At 44.6% G+C, this 23404-nt stretch overlaps 1 protein-coding gene across 1 annotated transcript in view; it reads left to right on the top strand.

The window, feature by feature from the left end:
* Window positions 1-22215, top strand: part of LOC123749950 (QRFP-like peptide receptor) — a 165827-nt gene extending 143612 nt beyond the window's left edge. Inside the window, exons 7-8 of the mRNA XM_069305979.1 lie at window positions 19362-19502; window positions 21125-22215. Coding sequence (XP_069162080.1) covers window positions 19362-19502; window positions 21125-21200 — 217 coding nt within the window. The 3' untranslated portion in view covers window positions 21201-22215. The remainder of the gene's footprint in view (window positions 1-19361; window positions 19503-21124) is intronic.
* Window positions 22216-23404: the final 1189 nt, after the last annotated feature.

Genomic DNA, 23404 nt, shown 5'->3' with positions numbered 1-23404 from the left:
ATTAGCCTAATTCACCTCTTAGTCCTCTCCTGTTGCTCATTTTCCACTAAGATTAAACAAGGTCAAAAAGATTGGTCGTAAGAGGGTCGTTTGTTTGAGGTGCTGGAAAGAGACGTTGGGTGGGTATTCTGTAGTGCCTGGGATTAACCTGTGGCTGGTTTCGAGAGATTATTCACTCTCACAGCCTGGGAAAAGACTTGCTATTAAGAAGCTGGCCATTCAGGCTTTTGCTGTTTAAAAGGCCACAGGAAAGCTACAGGCTGGTGTGGAAACTTATCTTCATTCATCTTGAACCTTTCTTCCTTTGCTTTTTAAATTAATTATAAAATTTCTTTGTAAAATATTAAAAGTCTTTGACCAATGAGAGCACCTTGTTCACGAATATATTTAATGGCGTCCATATTTTCATTATATTCTCCAGTTACCTCTGTATCTCTCCCTCCTGTTAGTTACAACTATAGTTAGATATTTTGTATCTCAGTTACAAAGGCACTCCCTCTTGCGTTAAAGAGTTATATATAATTTAGATACTCTACGGATTATTTACACTATTCAAATACATCTTTTTCTTGTTGAACTTTTACATGTGGGTTGAATGTTGGCTCCGAACGCTGCTAGGAGGAAGACAATTGCATTTACCATTCTGCAACAGTCATCCTACGAAACCTGTTCATCTTGCCCATCATTCTAATTTCTATCACTATCACCCCAAGGTGTTTACTAGGGACAATAACCCCGAGCACAGGTTATTAATCCTCCTCATGGGATCTTACTCAGTTTCCTTATACCTTTGCTTCTTTTAGTGTCATCTAATAGTCCCCGACCAGCTGACTCTTAATATATACCAAAATGCATTGTATTCATAATGATAATGACCACCGGATGTGAGTATATTATGACACAAATGAGTATATTATGACACAAATGAGTATATTATGACACAAATGAGTATATTATGACACACATGAGTATATTATGATACAGATGAGTATATTATGACACAAATGAGTATATTATGACACAAATGAGTATATTATGACACAAATGAGTATATTATGACACAAATGAGTATATTATGACACAAATGAGTATATTATGACACAAATGAGTATATTATGACACAAATGAGTATATTATGACACAAGTGAGTATATTATGACACAAATGAGTATACATGAGGTTACTACTTCAGTGTAGCTCTTGTAGGTCACTACTTCAGTGTAGCTCCTGTGGTTCACTACTTCAGTGTAGCTCCTGTGGGTCACTACTTCAGTGTAGCTCGTGTAGGTCACTACTTCAGTGTAGCTTGTGCAGGTCACTACTTCAGTGTAGCTCTTGTAGGTCACTACTTCAGTGTAGCTTGTGCAGGTCACTACTTCAGTGTAGCTCTTGTAGGTCACTACTTCAGTGTAGCTTGTGCAGGTCACTACTTCAGTGTAGCTCCTGTGGGTCACTACTTCAATGTAGCTCCTGTGGGTCACTACTTCAGTGTAGCTCCTGTGGGTCACTACTTCAGTGTAGCTCCTGTAGGTCACTACTTCAGTGTAGCTCCTGCAGGTCATTACTTCAGTGTAGCTCCTGTGGGTCACTACTTCAGTGTAGCTCCTGTGGGTCACTAATTCAGTCTAGCTCCTGTGGGTCACTACTTCAATGTAGCTCCTGTGGGTCACTACTTCAGTGTAGCTCCTGTGGGTCACTACTTCAGTGTAGCTCGTGTGGGTCACTACTTCAGTTTAGCTCTTGTAGGTCACTACTTCAGTGTAGCTCCTCTGGGTCACTACTTCAGTGTAGCTCCTGTGGGTCACTACTTCAGTGTAGCTTGTGCAGGTCACTACTTCAGTTTAGCTCTTGTAGGTCACTACTTCAGTGTAGCTCCTCTGGGTCACTACTTCAGTGTAGCTCGAGCAGGTCACTACATCAGTGTAGCTCCTGCAGGTCATTACTTCAGTGTAGCTCCTGTAGGTCATTACTTCAGTGTAGCTCTTGTAGGTCACAACTTCAGTGTAGCTCGTGTGGGTCACTACTTCAGTGTAGCTCGTGTGGGTCACTACTTCAGTGTAGCTCGTGTGGGTCACTACTTCAGTGTAGCTCGTGCAGGTCACTACTTCAGTGTAGCTCCTGCAGGTCATTACTTCAGTGTAGCTCTTGTAGGTCACAACTTCAGTGTAGCTCGTTCAGGTCACTACTTCAGTGTAGCCCTTGTAGGTCACTACTTCAGTGTAGCTCCTGTAGGTCACTACTTCAGTGTAGCTCGTGTGGGTCACTACTTCAGTGTAGCTCTTGTAGGTCACTACTTCAGTGTAGCTCCTGTAGGTCACTACTTCAGTCTAGCTCCTGTGGGTCACTACTTCAGTGTAGCTTGTGTAGGTCACTACTTCAGTGTAGCTCCTGTGGGTCACTACTTCAGTGTAGCTCCTGTGGGTCACTACTTCAGTGTAGCTTGTGCAGGTCACTAATTCAGTGTAGCTCTTTCAGGTCTCGCTACAAATCTCTCGTGGAAGTCCTCGGTGAATCTGGTATTTAGACCAACTAGTCTGTGTCGCTGAATTGTTTCCCAAAGTAGTTCATATGAATCTCTTCAACCAGTAATTTTAATTGCAAATTTGGATAATTGAATTCTTTCGTTGAAAATTCACCAGCATCACTTTTGCTGGGAATAGAAGCGATGCTTCGGCGTCCACAACTCAATATTTACCGAATATTCAGCACCCGGTTTGATGGATTGGGAAGGAATGGAAGTGGGTGGGAGAGGGATTGGAGGAAAGGGATTGGGTCTGTGGAATGGGCAATGGGGTTAGTGGGGATTGGGGTAATAGTATGGGGGGTTCCGTTGTAGTGCTCACACAAATTTCTCCCTGTGTTTCTGGTATTTGAATATCAAAAGTTTTAATTAAATTTGCATCCTAATAAGCATTGTTTGGGAGTTACTTTGGCTAAGTTTCGCACCTTGTTTGCGTCCGGCTCGGTGACCTTAGCCGGGAAGCCCCGTAAATCAACAATATTTACATGTATTTTATGTAAATATTTACTTGAAATACAAAACCAGCGAAAATATTGCTGATATAAATTATATGATTGGTTTTCAGTGTTATACTAAATATACTTTTTAATGTAGTGAGTTATATACTATGCTCATTACTCCTTACCTTGAGGTTATCTTGAGATTATATCGGGGCTTTAGTGTTCCGGCGGCCCGGTCCTCGACCAGGTCTCCATCCCCAGGAAGCAGCCCGTGACAGCTGACTAACACCCAGGTACCTATTTTACTGCTAGGTAACAGGGGCATAGGGTGAAAAAAACTTTGCCCATTGTTTCTTGCCGGCGCCTGGGATCGAACCCAGGCCCACATGATCACTAGTCCAGCGTGCTGTCCGCTCGGCCGACCGGCTCCTTGGTATTACCTGGAGGTTACCTGGAGGATTTTTCGGGGCTTAGCATCCCCGCGGCCTGGTCATCGAGCAGGCCTCCTGGTTGCTGGACTGGTTCAACCAGGCTGTTCGACGCGGTTGCTAGCAGCTTGATGTATGAGTCACAGCCTGGTTGTTCAGGTATCCTTTGGAGGTGCTTATCGAGTTCTCTCTTGAACACAGTAAGGGGTCGGCCAGTACTCACCTAGTTACTCACCAAGTTGTGTTTGCGGGGATTGAGCTCTGGCTCTTTGGTCCCGCCTCTCAACTGTCAATCAACTGGTGCCCCAGTTGATTAACTGTCAATCAACAGTTATGTCCCTTATGTGTAGTAGAAGCGTGTTGAACAGTCTCGGGCCTCTGATGTTGATAGTTCTCTCTCAGAGTACCGAAGAGAGTACTCTCAGGTACTCTCTTCCCCTTTTACAGGGAAGGAGAGTGCAGGGGGAGTAGAGTGCAGGAGAAGTAGAGTGCAAGGGAAGTTGAGTGCAGGGGAAGTAGAGTGCAGGGGAAGTAGAGTGCAAGGGAAGTTGAGTGCAGGGAAAGTAGAGTGCAGGGGAAATTGAGTGCAGGGGAAATTGAGTGCAGGGTAAGTTGAGTGCAGGGGAAGTAGAGTGCAGGGGAAATTGAGTGCAGGGGAAATTGAGTGCAGGGGAAATTGAGTGCAGGGTAAGTTGAGTGCAAGGGAAGTACCGTGCAAGAGAAGTTTAGTGTAGGGGATGGAGGAAATAAACTGTGAATTCTAAATGATTCCAATAACTATTTACCTTATCTTCACATAACACATGAAGCAAAAGTGCTGTCAGTAAACATTCATGACAACTTAATCAGTGTTGACGTAACTAAAACTCACAAATATACACATAGTAAATCATTCAAATAATCTGTAAAAAAAAAAGATTGTTAATAATTCAAACACAAAGAACACACAATTCATTTAAGGACTTATCTAGAGCATTCACAAATTATAACAATTCAAAACGGGGGTATAATCCGCAAATTGTTTACCCTCTAACAATGCCACTTCGACCTGACATTTGTATCATGTACAACTGTGCCCAATATACCCCCCCCCCCCTTCCCCCCGGCTCTCCCAGAAAAACACGCGCCCCCCCTTCTCAAAAACACCCCCTTCACAAAGGAAAGGACCGTTTCCAAAAAGTGAAAGTGCCCAATTGGGCAGTTATCTAAACAGGAAGGTATCCAAGAGCGCAGTTATCTAAACTGGAAGAAATCCAAGAGCGCAGTTATCTAAACAGGAAGGAATCCAAGAGCGCAGTTATCTAAACTGGAAGGAATCCAAGAGCGCAGTTATCTAAACAGGAAGGAATCCAAGAGCGCAGTTATCTAAACAGGAAGGTATCCAAGAGCGCAGTTATCTAAACAAGAGAGTATCCAGGAGCGCATTTATCTAACCAAGAGAGTATCCAAGAGCGCAGTTATCTAAACAAGAGAGTATCCAAGAGCGCAGTTATCTAAACAAGAGAGTATCAAGGAGCGCAGTTATTTAAAAAGGAAGGTATCCAAGAGCGCAGTTATCTAAACACGAAGGTATCCAAGAGCGCAGTTATCTAAACTGGAAGGTATCCAAGAGCGCAGTTATCTAAACAAGAGAGTATCCAGGAGCGCAGTTATCTAAACAGGAAGGTATCCACGAGCGCAGTTATCTAAACAAGAGAGTATCCAAGAGCGCAGTTATCTAAACAAGAAAGTATCATAGAGCCAGTTATCTAAATAAGAACATATCCAAGAGCGCAGTTATCTAAACAGGAAGGTATCCACGAGCGCAGTTATCTAAACAGGAAGGTATCCACGAGCGCAGTTATCTAAACAGGAAGGTATCCACGAGCGCAGTTATCTAAACAGGAAGGTATCCACGAGCGCAGTTATCTAAACAGGAAGGTATCCACGAGCGCAGTTATCTAAACAAGAGAGTATCCAAGAGCGCAGTTATCTAAACAAGAGAGTATCCAAGAGCGCAGTTATCTAAACAAGAGAGTATCCAAGAGTGCAGTTATCTAAACAAGAGAGTATCCAAGAGCGCAGTTATCTAAACAAGAGAGTATCCAAGAGCGCAGTTATCTAAACAAGAGAGTATCCAAGAGCGCAGTTATCTAAACAAGAGAGTATCCAGGAGCGCAGTTATCTAATCAAGGGAGTATCGAGGAGCGCAGTTATCTAAACAAGAGAGTATCCAAGAGCGCAGTTATCAAAACAAGAGAGTATCCAAGAGCGCAGTTATCTAAACAAGAAAGCATCAAAGAGCGCAGTTATCTAAACAAGAAAGTATCATAGAGCGCAGTTATCTAAACAAGAGAGTATCCAAGAGCGCAGTTATCTAAACAAGGGAGTATCCAGGAGCGCAGTTATCTAAACAAGGGAGTATCGAGGAGCGCAGTTATCTAAACAAGAGAGTATCCAAGAGCGCAGTTATCTAAACAAGAGAGTATCCAAGAGCGCAGTTATCTAAACAAGAGACTATCCAAGAGCGCAGTTATCTAAACAAGAGAGTATCCAAGAGCGCAGTTATCTAAACAAGAGAGTATCCAAGAGCGCAGTTATCTAAACAAGAGAGTATCCAAGAGCGCAGTTATTTAAACAAGAGAGTATCCAAGAGCGCAGTTATCTAAACAAGAGAGTATCCAAGAGCGCAGTTATCTAAACAAGAGAGTATCCAAGAGCGCAGTTATCTAAACAAGAGAGTATCCAAGAGCGCAGTAATCTAAACAAGAGAGTATCCAGGGGAATATCAGTTCATTTGATGTTCCCAATTTTCTGATGGGAACATCAGACCATTTGGGAATGCATCGGACGAGGGAGTGGGGAATGGTGGGGAGGACGAGGGGACGGAAGTGACGGATGGTGGGGAGGACGAGGAGGTAAGGGAGGGGGTAATGGTGGGAAGGACGAGGGGACGGGGGAGTTTGGGATGGTGAGGACGAGGGGATGGGGGAATGGAGAATGATGGGGAGGACAAAAGGGACAGGGGAATAGGGCATTGTGGGAAACACTCTTAAACCGAGATACCCCTGTAATGAGTCCAATGTTTGCTTGGGTGTAAGCCTTATACAAATATGTATAAGACTTAACAAGAACAGAAGAGGAAGGGGAGACTCAACAGGACTGCAGGAAGTTTTGAGCACTCGCATCAAAATAAATGAAAATTAAGCTACCGACACTGAGTTTAGGTGACAACTTCTTCAGCTACTCTATGACGAGTGCAGAGAGGAGGTAGTAAGGAGTTAGTCAGTAGTTAGTCAGTAGTTAAGAGACCTACTGAAGTCAATATGAAAGATTAACTCTTGTTGGCCAGACCACACACTAGAAGGTGAGGGGACGACGGCATTTCAGTCCGTCCTGGAACATTCTCAAGTCGATTGTTCTCACAATCGACTTGAGAATGGTCCAGGACGGACTGAAACGTCGTCATCCCTTCACCTTTTTGTGTGTGGTCTGGTCAACATAATTTAGCCACGTTATTGTGATTCATCGCCTGCAAAGATAAACTCTTGTCGAAAGATAAAGGGTTGTCAAGGATAAGTAGAGAACTATCTGGAAGCTAGAATTAAGGGGATATTCGGCACCCCCAGACACCTAGTGTTTTTTCAGCGGTCGGGGTAACGAAATAGGGGAAATATTGGAGTGAGCCAAGTGATGGACCCAGATCGTATAGGATATCGCTGAGATAATTTGCCAATAATTTGCTCTCTGAGAGATATAGAACAAACTACTGGCTGGACAAATATTAAAATAATTTTCGGCCTCAGAAAGAAATGTGGCAAATTCTATGACACATTTGACATGCTGGTAGGGTGGGGGTATAGAGTGTTTATCTTGTGCATGCGTGGATGTAGTAAACGGTTTAATGGAGTAGATTAATTTTAAGGCATAAGTTTTTACAGACTTAAGTAATTACAGACTTAAGTAGCCGAGCGGACAGCACGCTGGACTTGTGATACTGTGGTCCTGGGTTCGATCCTGGGCGCCGGCAAGAAACAATGGGCAGAGTTTTTCACCCTATGCCCCTGTTACCTAGCAGTAAAATTGGTACCTGGGTGTTAGTCAGCTGTCACGGGCTGCTTCCTGGGGGTGGAGGCCTGGTCGAGGACCGGGCCGCGGGGACACTAAAGCCCCGAAATCATCTCAAGATAATCTCAAGATAATCATGGCGCGAGCTGGTGTGTGAGGGTTGTCAACCTTTTGACCAACTTTACATAGTTGGCAACTTTTTAATTACTCGAAGGACACCTTTATGTTAAATTATCAGAGTATACTACAAATGTATATTAGAATAAATCATAAATGTATATTAGAGGACATTTTAAACGCACAGTAAGATATGTTTTCAGTGCATATTAGGATACAAAATATGTTAAATGTGCTGAGTTTGAGAAAAATAATAAAACTCGCATTACAATTGGTTCATCTCACTAGTTTTAACATGGCATTTGAGATTTGAATTGTCCTACGGAAGTCCGTCGCATGCGCCGCTGGCTGGTACTTTTCACATAAATAACTACAGTATGTGGATCACATACGTATTTAATTGACAATTACTCTATTAAATTCGCCAACATTTTTAACGCAGTTATCCTTCACCCCCAATGCAAAAAAAAAGACTGATGAACAACTGTTATCTTCATTAATTAACGCTTGTATGGAATTCATATATAAAAATGAATATATATATATATTTACAATGTAACGATATGGTTCAATTAACGCCAGGCTGGTATATGGGACCGCAACAGAATGAAACAAAACAGATTGTATTTACAAAGCCTCAAATAACAAGTTGCCTTTTTCGCCATTCTTCGCTTACCCTTTTGTTTCCCACGACCATTCCTTCTAACCTTCCCTCACTTCCCCTCCCACGCTATTCATCCCAGCCCTCAGAAATCTACACCGGAACCAGCGACGCGTTCCCTGCAGTCTTTGTCTGGCAGAGGAGCGCAACAGTCAGATATAGATTGTGGAGCTGGAGAAGTATTGCACACAGCCGCGCCGTGGTGATACGTGACCCGGGCCGCCCCGGGAGGCTGTAACAGCACGGTGTCGTGGCTGGCTGTTGTTTAAGATTTGCTACCTGGAACCAAAAGTTCCACGTAGCACGGGCTACGGTGAGCCCGTAGTGTCCTGGCTTGCGCCCCGCACCACAGAGGGACAATGTGTGGGAGTGGCGGGAGGAGATATGGAGCAGGAAGACGGAAGGATGAAGTAAAGAGATAATAATAGTGGGAAGTAGAATATAAAACATAAGAGAGATCGCGAGTGTGTATTTGTGTATATTCAAATTTAGTACAGCCTGTTTGTGACTGCTCTTGGCACTCATGTGTACTCACCTAGTTGTGCTTGCGGGGGTTGAACTCTGGCTCTTTCGTCCCGCCTCTCAACTATCTATGAACTGGTGTACAGATTCCTGAGCCTATTGGGCTCTGTCATATCTACATTTGAAACTGTGCATGGAGTCAGCCTCCACCACATCACTGCCTAATGAATTCCATCTGTTAACTACTCTGACACTGAAAAAGTTCTTTCTAACATCCCTGTGGCTCATGTGGGTACTCAGTTTCCACATGTGTCCCCTTGTTCGCGTCCCACCAGTGTAAACAATTTAACCTTATCTACCCTGTCAATTCCTCTGAGAATTTTGTAGGTAGAGATCATGTCTCCTCTTATTCTTCTGTCTTCTAGTGTCGCAAGGTACGTTTCACGCAGCCTTTCCTCGTAACTCATGCCTCTTAGTTCTGGGACTAGTCTAGTGGCCTACCTCTGAACTTTTTCCAGATTCGTCCTGCGCTTGACAAGGTACGGGCTCCATGCTGGGGCTGCATACTCCAGGATTGGTCTTACATATGTGGTATACAAGCATCTGAATGAGTCCTTACACAGGTTCCTGAAGGCTGTTCTGATGTTAGCCAGCCTCGCATACACTGCAGATGTTATTCATTTTATGTGAGCTTCAGGAGACTGGTTTGATATGATATCAACTCCTAGATCTTTCTCTCTGTTCGTTTCATGAAGGACTTTATCTCCCATTCGATATCCTGTGTCTGGCCTCCTGTTTCCACCGCCTAGTTTCATTACCTAACATATACTGTGGTTGAACTTTAGTAGCCATTTGTTGGATAATTCATTCAAATTATCTAGGTCATCTTGTAGCCTCATACTATCTTCCTCTTTCTTAATCATAATTTTTGCATCATCCGCAAACAATGAGAGGATCGATTCTATACCCTCTGAGAGATCATTTACATATATCAGAAATAGTATAGGTCCAAGGACTGACCCCCTGCGGGAGTCCAGTGGTGAGACCTCACCCCTCACAGTGACTCGTTGTCTTCTGTTGCTTAGGGTACTTCCTTATCCAATGGAGTACCTACCCTTTCACTCCTGCCTGCATCTCCAACTTTTTCATTAGCCTCTTGTGTGATACTGTATCAAAGGCTTTCTGGCAATCCAGAAATATGCAGTATACCCATCCCTCTCTTTCTTGCCAGATTTTTGTTGCCTGGTCGTAGAATTCAATTAACACCGTGAGGCAGGACTTGCTATCCCTGAACGCATGCAGATGCTGTTTTGCAAAGTTTTTTCGCTCCAGATGTTCCTCTAGCTTTTTTCGCACAATCTTCTCCATCAATTTGCATGGTATGCAACTTACGGACACTGGTCTGTAGCTCAATGCCTCCTGTCTACCCCCTTCTTGTATATCTGGACTACATTAGTCGTCGTCGAAATTTTTGGCAGTTCACCTGTTACCAGTGATTTGTTATACAATATAGAGAGTGGCACGCACAGTGCTTCTGCTCCTTCCTTTAGTATTCATGGTGAGATTCCATTTGGGCCTATTGGCTTTGTTACATCCATCTCTAGCAAAAGTTTCCTTACCTCCCCACTGGTAATCCCGAACTCCTCCAGCGTCGCCTGGTTACCTATTCCCTCTCTTATCTCTGGAACTTCTCCTTCCTCTAGTGTGAATACTCTAACAAGGGAGACTGAAACAAATACGCCTCAGGTATGAAAAGCCCTGAATATAAACGTTATTGTTAATTAAATATCCATATTACACAACAATTTAGAACTCAATTTGACCTCTGGTTTCCAAATAGGAACCCAGGGTCGTAACATCCCCGCTTTTCTAGCCATTGGTTGTCTAATACAATGACTCCTTGCCTATTTTCCTATCATACCTGCGTTTAAAGTTATGAATGAAGTTAGCCTCTACAACCTGTATCTTTAGGTCATTCCATTTACTATCTTCCATTACGCTAAAAGAAAACCTTTTAACATCTCTACGATTCATCTGAGTCTCAAGCTTCCATCCGTGCCAAATTGTTTTATTGTTATTCATTGTAAACGTTTCCTCTCTTTCCACCTTGTCAATCCCTCCAAGTACGTTTGTATCATGTCCCCTCCCCTTTCCCTCCGTCTTTCAACCGTCGTCAGGTTTAGTTCCTTCAGTCTGTCTTCGTAGATCATCCCTTGCAGGACTGGGAAGAGTCTTGTTGCAAACGTCTACACTTTTTCGAGCTTCCTTATGTATTTTTTTTTAAGATATGGGTTCCACGATGAAGCGGCATGCTCTAATACTGGCCTCACATAGGCGGTATTCCGTGATCTAAAAGCCTTCTTACTCAGGTTTCTGCAGGATGTTCAGACTTTTGCCAGAGTAGAGTATACAGCTGACGTTTTTCTGTATATATGAGCCTCTGGAGTTAGGTTTGGTGTTATGTCCACCCCAGGTGTTTTTCTCTAAACGTTATATGGAGATACTTTTCCTTCATCGTATATTTGCTGTTCGGTCTCCTGGCTTCTGTCCCATTTCCATCACCTTGCACTTGTTAGTGTTTAACTCTAGCAGCCATTTCGCGGACCATCTCTGCAACCTGTTCAAGTCATCCTGGAGAATCATAAAATCCTCATCTGTCTCAACCATCCTCATCAGTTTTGCATTATCTGCGAACATTGACATAAAATACTCAACTCCTGTAATCAAGTCATTTACATAAATGAGGAATAGAATTGGTCCTAGCACCGTTCCTTGAAGCACTCCGCTCGTTACTCTACGCCAGTCGGACTCCTCGCCCCTCACTGTCACTCTCTGACACCTGTCTGTCAGGTAATATCTTACCCATGATAGTACATTTCCATCTACTCCCGCCTGCCTCTCAAGTTTGTATCATAGCCTTTTGTGTGGTACTCTATCAAAGGATTTTAGGCAGTCCACATATATGTAATTTGCCCATCCTTCTCTGTCTTGTCCTATTTTCATTAAATTATCAAAAAACTCCTGAAGGTTCATCAGGCATGATGTTCCTTCTCTAAAGCCGTGTTGTTGTTTAATTACAAACCTAATTCTTTCTAAGTGCGTGCAACTAGTCTTAATCTGGTAATTCTTTCAAGTACTTTGCAAGGGATGCTTGTGAGCGACACTGGACTGTAGTTATATGCCTCTTGTCTAGCTCTTTTCTTGTAGATTGGCACAGCAGTTACCTTCTTCCAGCAACTGGGCAAGTCCCCGTGTATAAGTGACTCATTATAGCCAAGTGCTTGAGGTATGCTGAAGAACTCTGCTGCTTCTTTTAACACCCATGGCGATATTCAACCTGGCCCAGTAGCTTTAGTTACATCCAGTGATGCTAGCCTTACTTCCTCTGCTGTTACCTCAATATTTAATAGTTTCTCATCAGGAGCTGCTTTCTCATCTGTCTCTGGGAGCTGTTCAGGCTCAGGAGTGTTCATAACACTCCGTGGAAGCTGGGATTGAGTTCCTCACAATTTTGTTATAATTTTCTGTATACTGATCTCCCGTTTTTCGTAACATGGTCACTTAGTCATTCACTGTCATTTTCCTTCTAATATGGCTGAGTAGGAGTTTCGGTTGTCTCTGCGTTGGAGGCTATATCGTTTTCATAGTTTTTTCCTGCCAATCTTTTTATGTTTATTTAGTCATTCCTGGTCCTATTGCATATATTCCGGTTACCTCTGTCCTTTGCCTTTTGTATTTCCTCCACTCCCTCCTGCTTTTTGCTTTTGTTTCCTGGCACTGTCTATTGAACCATGGGGTTATTATATGTCTTCCTACTTTTTACTCTTAATGAGGGTATGAATCTCTCTTCTTCCTCTTTGCATCTCAGTTTGACTTGGTCCATCATTTCCTGGACTGTCTTCCCTCCAAGTTCCTCCTCCCATTGCACATTTCCCAGTTACTCTCTTACTTGCATGTTGTCTCCTTTTGAATAGTCTGCTCTCCCTTCCCTGACTCCTTGTCTTATGGGCTCTGTTCTGAGTTCCATCGTGAAGTGGAACACCAGGACACAATGGTCACTTGCTCCTGGTGGTATTTCATGCTCTAAGTTCTCAATGTCTTCCTCATTCTGGGTGAAGATCAAGTGCAGTAGACTTGGTGTATCTCCTCCAATTTCTCTTGTATCTTCCTTTAAACGTGGTGTTAAGAAGTTTCTTTTTATAACTTCCACTAATTTGCTCCCCAAGTTTCTTCCGTACCATGAGGATTTCTTGAATCCCAGTCAATCTCTCCATTATTTAGATCCCCCATGACTAGAAGTTTAGCTCTCATTCTGTGTGCCACTGTTGCTGCTCTCTGTAATGTCTCTATGCATGCTTTGTTGTTGTCATCATATTCCTGCCTGGGTCTTCTGTTGTTTGACGGGAAGGGGGGGGGGGGGTTGTAAATTTGTAAATTACCAGCACCACAATTCTTAGTCCATCTGCGGTCAGTGTCTCAATGATGGAGTCTGTGTAAACGTTTTCACTCTGATTCTTGAGTTCTTCAAATTTCCACTCCTGTTTTACTAGGAGTGAAACTCCTCCTTTACTAGGAGTTTACTTTAAAAACTTTAAAACTCTTAGTAAAAACTTTACTTAGAGTTTTGAACACTACTCCTTGCCTTTGTTGTCATTCTTTCCGTATTACTTGGACTCCTCCCTGGGAATATTGCATCAGAGATCATATAATTTATTTTATTTTCCACTATTACAATCAAATCTGGGTCATTTTAACTTACTCTTTCTTTAATTTCCTCTGCTTTGTTTGTAACTCCATCGGCGTTTGTGTACCAAACCTTCAGGCTCTTCCGGGTCACCATATTCCCAGAGATTTCATTGTCAGGGAGTAGGTGGGAGTGAGGGTGTATGCGAGGGCCATGAATTGGTTGGGGGTCACGAAGATGGCAGGGGATTGGAAGTGAGTGGGGGTCGGGGAGTGGACAGGGATCTGGGAGTGGACAGGGGTCATGAATTGGACGGAAGTTAGGAAATGCATGGGAGTCAGGGAGGTGTTGGTGGGGGGAGGGGTAAGGCATAGGCAAGAGTCAAACGAGGGTGGGGAGGGGGAGGGGTGGGGGGCAGAGCAGGATCATGTATGGTCAGGGGGTGTGTGTGGCAGAGCATGTATGAGTGGGGAATTGGGTGCAGTGGGGGAGGGTATAGGACCGGTCATCCTTAGGTAATGGAAGGTTGGGGGAGGTGTTAGGGGTGTGGTTGTGGGGTGTGGTTGGGGAGGAAGGGCGGGGGTGTGTGTGGTAGTGAGGTTGAGGTCCTGCCAGTCATGAAATCTTTGTGATTTATGTTACTGCTGTTCCTGCTTTGTTATGAATCGGTCTATGTAAACATTATAGTAATTCCCTGACCCCCTCTAATGTTTATGCTCGTATATATATATATATATATATATATATATATATATATATATATATATATATATATATATATATATATATATATATATATATATACAAATGCATGTTTATTGGTAAATTCGACCAAAACTAGTCGATTCGTAGTATTCTGAGTATATGGTCCAATGGTGTGTGATATTACAACCTCCGTCACCGCTCGGTCAGCATGCACACATCACATGATCTCTCCCAGGCCTGGTCTTTCATATTGTATCCCCTCGTGTGTTGAAGACATGGTGTTCCTCCATTAGTCCCTGTATTACTATTGTTCTTGTCTTCTGAAGTTCCTTGTCATCATCTCTCTCATCCCTCTGCTTCAATGTTCCTTCATGTATTGTGCTCCCTGCTTTCTCTTTGTCGTTTCTAATTACCATATTGATCTCCTCATTTTCACATATTCGCGAGGTGCTTTGTAATCTTTGCAATTTGTCATCTAGCTGTTGCAGTCTCGCCTCCCCATCCCTTCCCCAACTTGCTCCTGTCATGGGAGCCGGTCGGCCGAGCGGACAGCACGCGGGGCTTGTGATCCTGTGGTCCTGGGTTTGATCCCAGGCGCCGGCGAGAAACAATGGGCAGAGTTTCTTTCACCCTATGCCCCTGTTACCTAGCAGTGAAATAGGTACCTGGGTGTTAGTCAGCTATCACGGGCTGCTTCCTCGGGGTGGAGGCCTGGTCGAGGACCGGGCCGCGGGGACACTAAAAGCCCCGAAATCATCTAAAGATAACCTCAAGATTACCCTAGTGACTGCCCCTACCTCTGCTGCCCCTGTGTCTTGGAATATATCTCCCCCCCCCCCCCCAGGGCTATGACTGATTCTAAGGTAGTTACTCATCTCTCCAGTCATTGCATTGCTGCCTCCCTCCCCAGTCTTTTTCCCTCCTCCTAATTTCTGCTTTTAAATATTCCTCTATCCTATGCTTCTCTTTGGCCATTTCACATTCCCATTTTGTATCTAAGTACTCTTTCTGTTCTGAGATTATCTCCTCAATACAAAATTTACCCATCTCTTCCCATTCCAGCAAAGCTCTCGCTACAGCCCTATCTACTCCTCCCATTGTGAGTTACCCCATGCTGCTCCTCGACCTAGTTACTCTTTCTGTGTCAGTCATTACAAGATCACTTTAGACAGCAAGCGTGCCAATTACCTCACCCTCCTGCTAGGACAATAGGTGATACTGGCCGGTACGTCATTATCAGTGTCTTGAGCTTCCATTTGCTTCATGCACAGTTCCTAACATTGCCAGTTCACTTTCCACTATGCAAACCTCAGTATTCATTCACAGTATCCCTCCCCCCCCCCCGCCCCTTACACACTCTCAGACGTGGTCACGTCTGACCCTGGCGGCGGTCAGGTCACGACTTGACCCTATTAAGTTTTCTTAGTCCAATATATGGTTCGTATTGTTTTAAGTTTTTAGTTCCATTCTACAGTCCTCTCGTGTCCTCTAGTGAGAGGACTCACTAGAGGACTCTTGTGAGCCCTCTAGTGAGAGGACTCACTAGAGGACTCTTGTGAGTCCTCGGACAAATGTGTGTGTGTACTCACCTAGTTGTGCTTGCGGGGGGTTGAGCTTTGGCTCTTTGATCCCGCCTCTCAACCGTCAATCAACTGGTGTACAGATTCCTGAGCCTATTGGGCTCTGTCATATCTACACTTGAAACCGTGTATGGAGTCAGCCTCCACCACATCACTGCCTAATGCAATCCATTTGTTAACTATGCCTCCTGTCTATCCCTTTTCTTGTATATCAGGACTACATTAGCCGTCGTCCAAATTTTTGGCAGTTCCCCCTGTTACCAGTGGTTTGTTATACACTATGGTAAGTGGCAGGCACAGTGCTTCTGCTCCTTCCTTTGGTATCCAAGGTGAGATTCCATCTGAGCCTATGACCTTTGTCACATCCAACTCCAGCATAAGCTTCATTACTTTCCCATTGGTAATCTCAAACTCTTCTAGTGGTTTGATTGTGGTTCATGGCTATCTATTCCCTCTCATATCTCTGAAAATTCTCCTTCCTCTAATGTGAAGTCCTTCTGGAATTTATTATTCAGTTCCTCACACACTTCCTTGTCATTTGAAGTGACTCTGTCTTCCCCTAGCCTCAATTACATTACGTGTTCCTTTACTGTTGTTTTTCTCCTGATGTAGCTGTGCAGCAATTTAGGCTGAGTCTTTGCCTTGCTTGCGATGTCGTTTTCGAATTGCCTTTCTGCCTCTCTTTTCAACCTGACATATTCCTTCCTGGCATTCTGGTATCTTTCTCTGCTCTCAAGTGTCCTGTTGTTTCTATAGTTTCTCCATGCCCTTTTACTTTTCTGCTTAGCTAGCCTACGTCGCTGATTAAACCATGGGTTTCTCATCTTCATTTCATTGTTTTCCTTTTGGACAGGGACAAACTTGTCTGCTGCCACCTTACACTTCTGCGTGATGTAGTCCATCATGTCTTGGGCCGTCTTTCCCCTGAGTGCTGATTCCCATGTTATATCTGTTTCCCATGCTATATCTGCTAGGAATTTTCTTATCCCCTCATAGTTTCCCCTTCGGTATGCTAACCTTTTGGTTTCGGTATCCCTCCTCGAGTTCAATAACACTTCTTCAATCAATTACTCAAACACCAGTACACTGTGGTCGCTCATTCCTACTGGGTCCTCAAAACCGATTTCTCTTATGTCGGAGTCGTTCAGAGTGAAGACTAGGTCGAGTCTCGCTGGTTCGTCATTGCCTCTCATCCTTGTGGGTTCTCCGACATGCTGGGTTAAAAAGTTTCTAGTCACCACCTCCAATAGTTTGGCTCTCCACGTATCCTCGCCTCCATGCGGTTCCTTGTTCTCCCAGTCAATCCTTCCATGAATGAAGTCGCCCATGATGAGCAGGTGGGATCTATTTCAACAGGCAGCAGAGGCTGCCCTCTCAATTATTGTGTTAGCTGCCATGTTGTTGTTTTCATACTCTTGACTGGGTCTTCTGTCATTTGGTGGAGGGTTGTATATTACTGCTACTACTATTCTTGGTCCTCCCATTGTCATGGTGCCTGCTATGTAGTCTCTGAACTCCTCACAGCCCGGAATGGCCATCTCCTTAAAACTCCATTCCTTTCTCATGAGTAGGGCCACTCCGCCTCCTCCCCTACCTTCCCTCTCTTTCCTTATTACTGTGTACTCCTGGGGGAAACACGGCATTCGTTATGATTCCAGAGAGTTTTGTTTCAGTGAGTCCGATTATATCTGGGTTCACTTCTTGTGCTCTTTCCCTTAGTTCACTTGTCTTGCTTGTGATCCCATCTATGTTCGAGTACATCACACTGAAACTGACTCTCTTCTGCTTCTCCTCTGGGGTGGACCTTTGGGATCTGGGGTGAGTGGGAGCTGGGGGGACCTGGCACGGGGAGACTGGTGGAGGAGGGAGGGCTTGGGGGGTGGGGGAGAGGGGGTGGTGGGGGAGAGGGGGAGGGTAAAGGGGGTGGGTAAGAGGGGGAGGGTAGGGGGGGAGAGTGAGAGGGAGAGGGTTGGGGGGGGGAGAGTGAGAGGGGGAGGGTTGGGGGGGGTGAGAGAGGGAGGGTTGGGGAAGCATGGAGGGAGGAGAGGCTTTGGGGGATTGGGGAAATGGGTGGGTCTTGGGGGGGGGGGAGAAAAGGGTGGAGGGCTTTGGGGGCGTGGGGGAAAAAGGAGGGCTGAGGTGGGTGAGGAAGAGGGGAGGGTTTAGGGGAGTGGGGGAGAGGGGAAGACTTAGGTGGGGTGGGGGAGAGTGGGGGGCTTAGGGGGGAGGGGGAGAAGGGAGGGCTTGGGGGTGGGAGAGACGGGAAGGCATGTGGGAGAAGGGAGGGCTTGGAGGATGGGGAGAAGGGAGGTCCTGGGGAGAGGGGTGAGTGGGAGGAGAGGGTGAGTGGGAGGAGGGGGGTGGGTGGGGGGAGGGTGCCCTAGGTAGGTACTTAGTGGGGGGCTGACAGGGGATGGGGCAGGTTGGGTGGCTGTTGGGTAGAATGTAGGGGTGGTGCCCCAATCCCTGTGGCTGTTGCACTGTTTGAGGAGGGTTCTCCACTTCCCTCTGGGATTGTAGGGTTCTGGGTTGTGGTACTCTGAATCCTTTCTCTCTCCCTGCGCTCCTTCCTCGCGTCTGCTGCATGTATTCTCTCTTCCCTTGTCATATCCCTCTGCAGGAATACTTTTTTGAACTTCGGAACATTTGCTAGACCGCTCTTCCTTGCTAACAGTTCCTCTTTCGTGATTTCGCTCATGAATACCACCTTTATCATTTGGTCCTTGTCCTTGTTGAACTTTCCAAGCCTGAAAACCTTTTCAACATTGTGTGTGTGTATGTGTGTGTGTATATCACGAAAATAAACACGTGATTAAAAATGTAACTGTGTCAGACCACGGAGGAAAATTGAAATGGGCCTCAGATGGCATCATGATGGGCCAATAGGCCCTCTGCAGTGTACACGTATTGTACCTCACCTCACTCCACCATTCTCTCCTGCCTATTTATGTCCAGTACTCGATCTGTAAAACCTCTCCTTCTGAAGATGTATTAATATACGAAAGTACTTAAAGAAACTACTGTTTCATATATATATATATATATATATATATATATATATATATATATATATATATATATATATATATATATATATATATATATATATATATATGTATATATATATATATATATATATATATATATATATATATATATATATAAATATATATATATATATATATTTATATATATATATATATATATATATATATATATATATATATATATATATATATATATATATATATATATATATGCAATAATGATCACAAAAACACTGATCTAAGTATGCAGAATAACCACATGTGAAAAAATTGAAAATGCTTAACGCGTTTTCGGCTAATTCGCCTTCATCAGAGCAAAGTAGAATGAAGATCACCTTCATTCTACTTTGCTCTGATGAAGGCGAATTAGCCGAAAACGCGTTAAGCATTTTCTATTTTTCACATGTGGTTATTCTGCATATATATATATATATATATATATATATATATATATATATATATATATATATATATATATATATATATATATATATATATATATGTAGATAGATAGATAGATAGATAGATAGATAGATAGATAGATAGATAGATAGATAGATAGATAGATAGATAGATAGATAGATAGATAGATAGAGAGATAGATAGATAGATAGATATTATATGACCAACAATTGGAAGATGCAAACCCATACCCTCATTGTGTTTCAGCTGCATGAATCCTGTGGTGTACGGGTTTATGTCTAAGAACTTCCGGAAGGGCTTCAAGAGAGCACTGTGCTCCCTGGGACACTCTGGGGAGCACCAGCGGTCCATATCACAGTCTCACACCCTCAGACCCAACACCCTCAGGTGAGCTGCATGGCTGTCCGTTTTTAGCACAGGTTGTAAGTTGTCTGGTGTTTAGTATTTCATGCCTGGCCTCAGGCCGGGCTCGGGGAGTTGAAGAACTCCCGATAACCTCTCCAGTTATGCCCCAGGTGTATGGGGTGAGAGGGGAGTGAGGACAGGGGCTACAGAGATGGGGTATGGGTTGAAGGGGAACAGGGAGGGTTCTGGGTAAGGAGGGTTTCTATGGTTAGTATTCGAAGATCCCCTCTCCCGTCCAAGACTAATGTTTTAGGGGTTGTGGTTCCCTGGTCCTCTCCTCTTCCCCTGCGCTTCTTCCTTGCTTCTGCTGCCCTTACTCTCTCTTCCCTCATCATGTCCATCTGGAGGAATATTTTCTTGTTGCCTCTCACATTCCACAGATCATTCTTCTTTGCCAGAATTGCCTCCTTCGGGGTCTCTTTTGTAAACACTATCTTTATCAGGGGATTTCTGTTCCTGTTGTACCAGCCTAGCCTGAAAACCTTATCTATGCTTTTGTGCAGCCAATTCCATCTGTAATCCCTGTAGGATCTCTCACTGCAACACTGTCCTTATCTATCCATTTTGTCTTACTGGAGCCTTCCTGTTCTTTAACGACCACTGCCACCACTGATCTTTTTCTCTCCAGCAGCTGACTAGTGCACCTTGATGCTTCCTGTGAGGTGGCTGCTTTCATGGCTACTTCCTTCACTGTGGACATTGTTTGTGAATTCTTTCAAAGCATTTCTGCAAATGTTGCATGTACAGTGGCAGTCCCTTACATTGATGCATTCCATCTTCTCTTGGTATGATTATCTGAACTGAGCCTGAGAATTGTTCTCTTTGAGGCTTCTTATCTACTCTTATGCGTGTGTGTGTGGATGAGGTCAGTGGTGTGTGTGGATGAGTTTACTGGTGTGTGTGTGGATGAGGTCAGTGGTGTGTGTGGATGAGTTTACTGGTGTGTGTGAGTGTTCTCTCTCTCTCTCTCTCTCTCTCTCTCTCTCTCTCTCTCTCTCTCTCTCTCTCTCTCTCTCTCTCTCTCTCTCTCTCTCTCTCTCTCTCTCTCTCTCTCTCTCTCTCTCTCTCTCTCTCTCTCTCTCTCTCTCTCTCTCTCTCTCTCTCTCTCTCTCTCTCTCTCTCTCTCTCTCTCTCTCTCTCTCTCTCTCTCTCTCTCTCTCTCTCTCTCTCTCTCTCGCTCTCTCTCTCTCTCTCTCTCTCTCTCTCTCTCTCTCTCTCTCTCTCTCTCTCTCTCTCTCTCTCTCTCTCTCTCTCTCTCTCTCTCTCTCTCTCTCTCTCTCTCTCTCTCTCTCTCTCTCGCTCTCACATACTCTCACTCTCTCATGCTCCCGCTCTCTCATGCTCTCGCTCTCTCGTGCTTTCGTTCTCGCTCTTGCTCTCTTTCGCTCTCGGTCTCTCTCGTTCTCTCTCGCTCTCTCTCTCGCTTAAAATACCGAAGAGTAATATTCAGCACTTTAAGCTTAATTTACAACTCAAACGTTCTGTACTAGGCCTAGGGACTATTTACGTCATCACGATATAGTATTAATATTGTTTAAAAAGTTATTTATTTGTGTTAGATTAGACTTTATCAAAATTATTCTCTATTTTAATTTTTCTTCCAGGTTAGAGTCCAGGAGGCGAGGACAGGCTACGACTGACGACACCTTGAACCTTGACGAAGAAGCTTGCCACATGTAGAGCAGAACACTCTACTGAAGAGTGAAGTGGTGGTCAAGACGTTCATATAGAGCAAGAAGTTACTCTACTGACAGTGAAGTTGTGATCAAGACGTTCGTGTAGAGCAAGGAGTTACTCTACTGACAGTGAAGTTGTGATCAAGACGTTCGTGTAGAGCAAGGAGTTACTCTACTGACAGTGAAGTTGTGATCAAGACGTTCGTGTAGAGCAAGGAGTTACTCTACTGACAGTGAAGTGGTGGTCAAGATGTTCATATAGAGCCAGGAGTTACTCTACTGAACAGTGAAGTGGTGGTCAAGACGTTTGAGACTATCCTTGACGACTGCGGCTGTACAGTACCCTGGGTAGTGGACACCTAATCAAGTGAAAGTCAAGAACAAGTGAAAGTTTTAATAGCTGTATGATTATTGCTGTTCCCAGATGGTACAAGTCTTAACTTGCTGTAATTTATTTGAAATAACTTTAAGCAAGTTATAGCGGTGATTTACTATAATTTTAAAGTTGGGATTTGAAGCATTTTAGAAGTTGCGTAATTGCTATTACAGATAAGGAAAATGGTGTGTAGATGGTTAGTCGAGAATGAACATATTAAAAAGGTTGAACAGTTTATGTTCATAATATTCGTATTAGTGAACAGTCTGGTGTTTTCACTGGTGAATGATGCCAGCTTAAAATCTCTTGGTAACTCGGTGAACAGCTTCACCAGTGAAAGAAATAGATACTTTCGAGAGGTTAACATTGTATAAAAGCATTTCTTTATCGAGATCAATTGCAAAAATGAACACTCCAGTGATATAATTGTAACTTTACTATCATGTTCGTCATGTTCAGCTCCCGTTTTGAACATAAAACATTGTCAGAGTTGAACTTTTCAACTGAACGTGTTCACTCTCAGCAGTTAATATTATGGTGTCTGTTGGCAAGATTTTTTTCGAACGTAGGAACAGCCGTTGTTCAACCTGTTTGAACTTAATAGTGTCCCCATGGTGAGGCGTCCAGGGGGGGGGGGGGCGCACTGTCCCCTGGTGAGGTGTCACGGGGGAGACACTGTCCCCAGGTGAGTGTCCCGGGGGGGGGGGGACACTGTCCCCAGGTGAGTGTCCCGGGGGAGGACACTGTCCCCAGGTGAGTGTCCCGGGGGGGGACACTGTCCCCAGGTGATTGTCCCGGGGGGGGGGACACTGTCCTCAGGTGAGTGTCCCGGGGGGAGACACTGTCCCCAGGTGAGTGTCCCGGAAGAGGACACTGTCCCCAGGTGAGTGTCCCGGGGGAGGACACTGTCCCCTGGTGAGTGTGAGGGGGAGGACACTGTCCCCTGGTGAGGTGTCACGGGGGGAGGACACTGTCCCCAGGTGAGTGTCCCGGGGGGGGACACTGTCCCCGGGTGAGTGTCCCGGGGGGGAAAACTGTCCCCTGGTGAGTGTCCCGGGGGAGGACACTGTCCCCTGGTGAGTGTGAGGGGGAGGACACTGTCCCTTGGTGAGGTGTCACGGGGGGAGGACACTGTCCCCAGGTGAGTGTCCCGGGGGAGGACACTGTCCCCTGGTGAGTGTCAGGGGGAGGATACTGTCCCCTGGTGAGGTGTCCCGGAGGAGGACACTGTCCCCAGGTGAGTGTCCCGGGGGGGACACTGTCCCCAGGTGAGTGTCCCGGGGGAGTACACTGTCCCCTGGTGAGTGTCAGGGGGAGGATACTGTCCCCTGGTGAGGTGTCCCGGAGGAGGACACTGTCCCCTGGTGAGTGTTACGGGGGGGACACTGCCCCCTGGTGAGTGTCACAGGGGGGACACTGCCCCCTGGTGAGTGTTACGGGGGGGACACTGCCCCTGGTGAGGTGTCACGGGGGAGGACACTGTCCCCTGGTGAGTGTCCCAGGGGAGGACACTGCCCCCTGGTGAGTGTTACGGGGGGGACACTGTCCCCTGGTGATGGACATTCCACCAGCTTTCATCATTATTGATGTCAATCATAATAAATAAATGTAAATAATAACATCAAAATATAGAGTTTTTTTTATCACATAATCTTAAAAAAAATAAACATAATGGGCAAAATAAATATAATGTGTGTTCATATTCACGAAGCTCAGAGTGAGTATTTTAAATATTAATCTCCATTTCAACTACTAATGAAATTAATCACATAATAAATATCGCATTTAATATATAATTGCTGAGAGATCAGTGGATTTTGGATTTCTTGTTG

This window comes from Procambarus clarkii, chromosome 6 (genome assembly GCF_040958095.1).
Source record: "Procambarus clarkii isolate CNS0578487 chromosome 6, FALCON_Pclarkii_2.0, whole genome shotgun sequence".
NCBI lineage: Eukaryota > Metazoa > Arthropoda > Malacostraca > Decapoda > Cambaridae > Procambarus > Procambarus clarkii.
The sequence above is the reverse complement of the archived record's forward strand: the minus strand, read 5'-3'. Positions and strand labels throughout refer to the sequence as shown.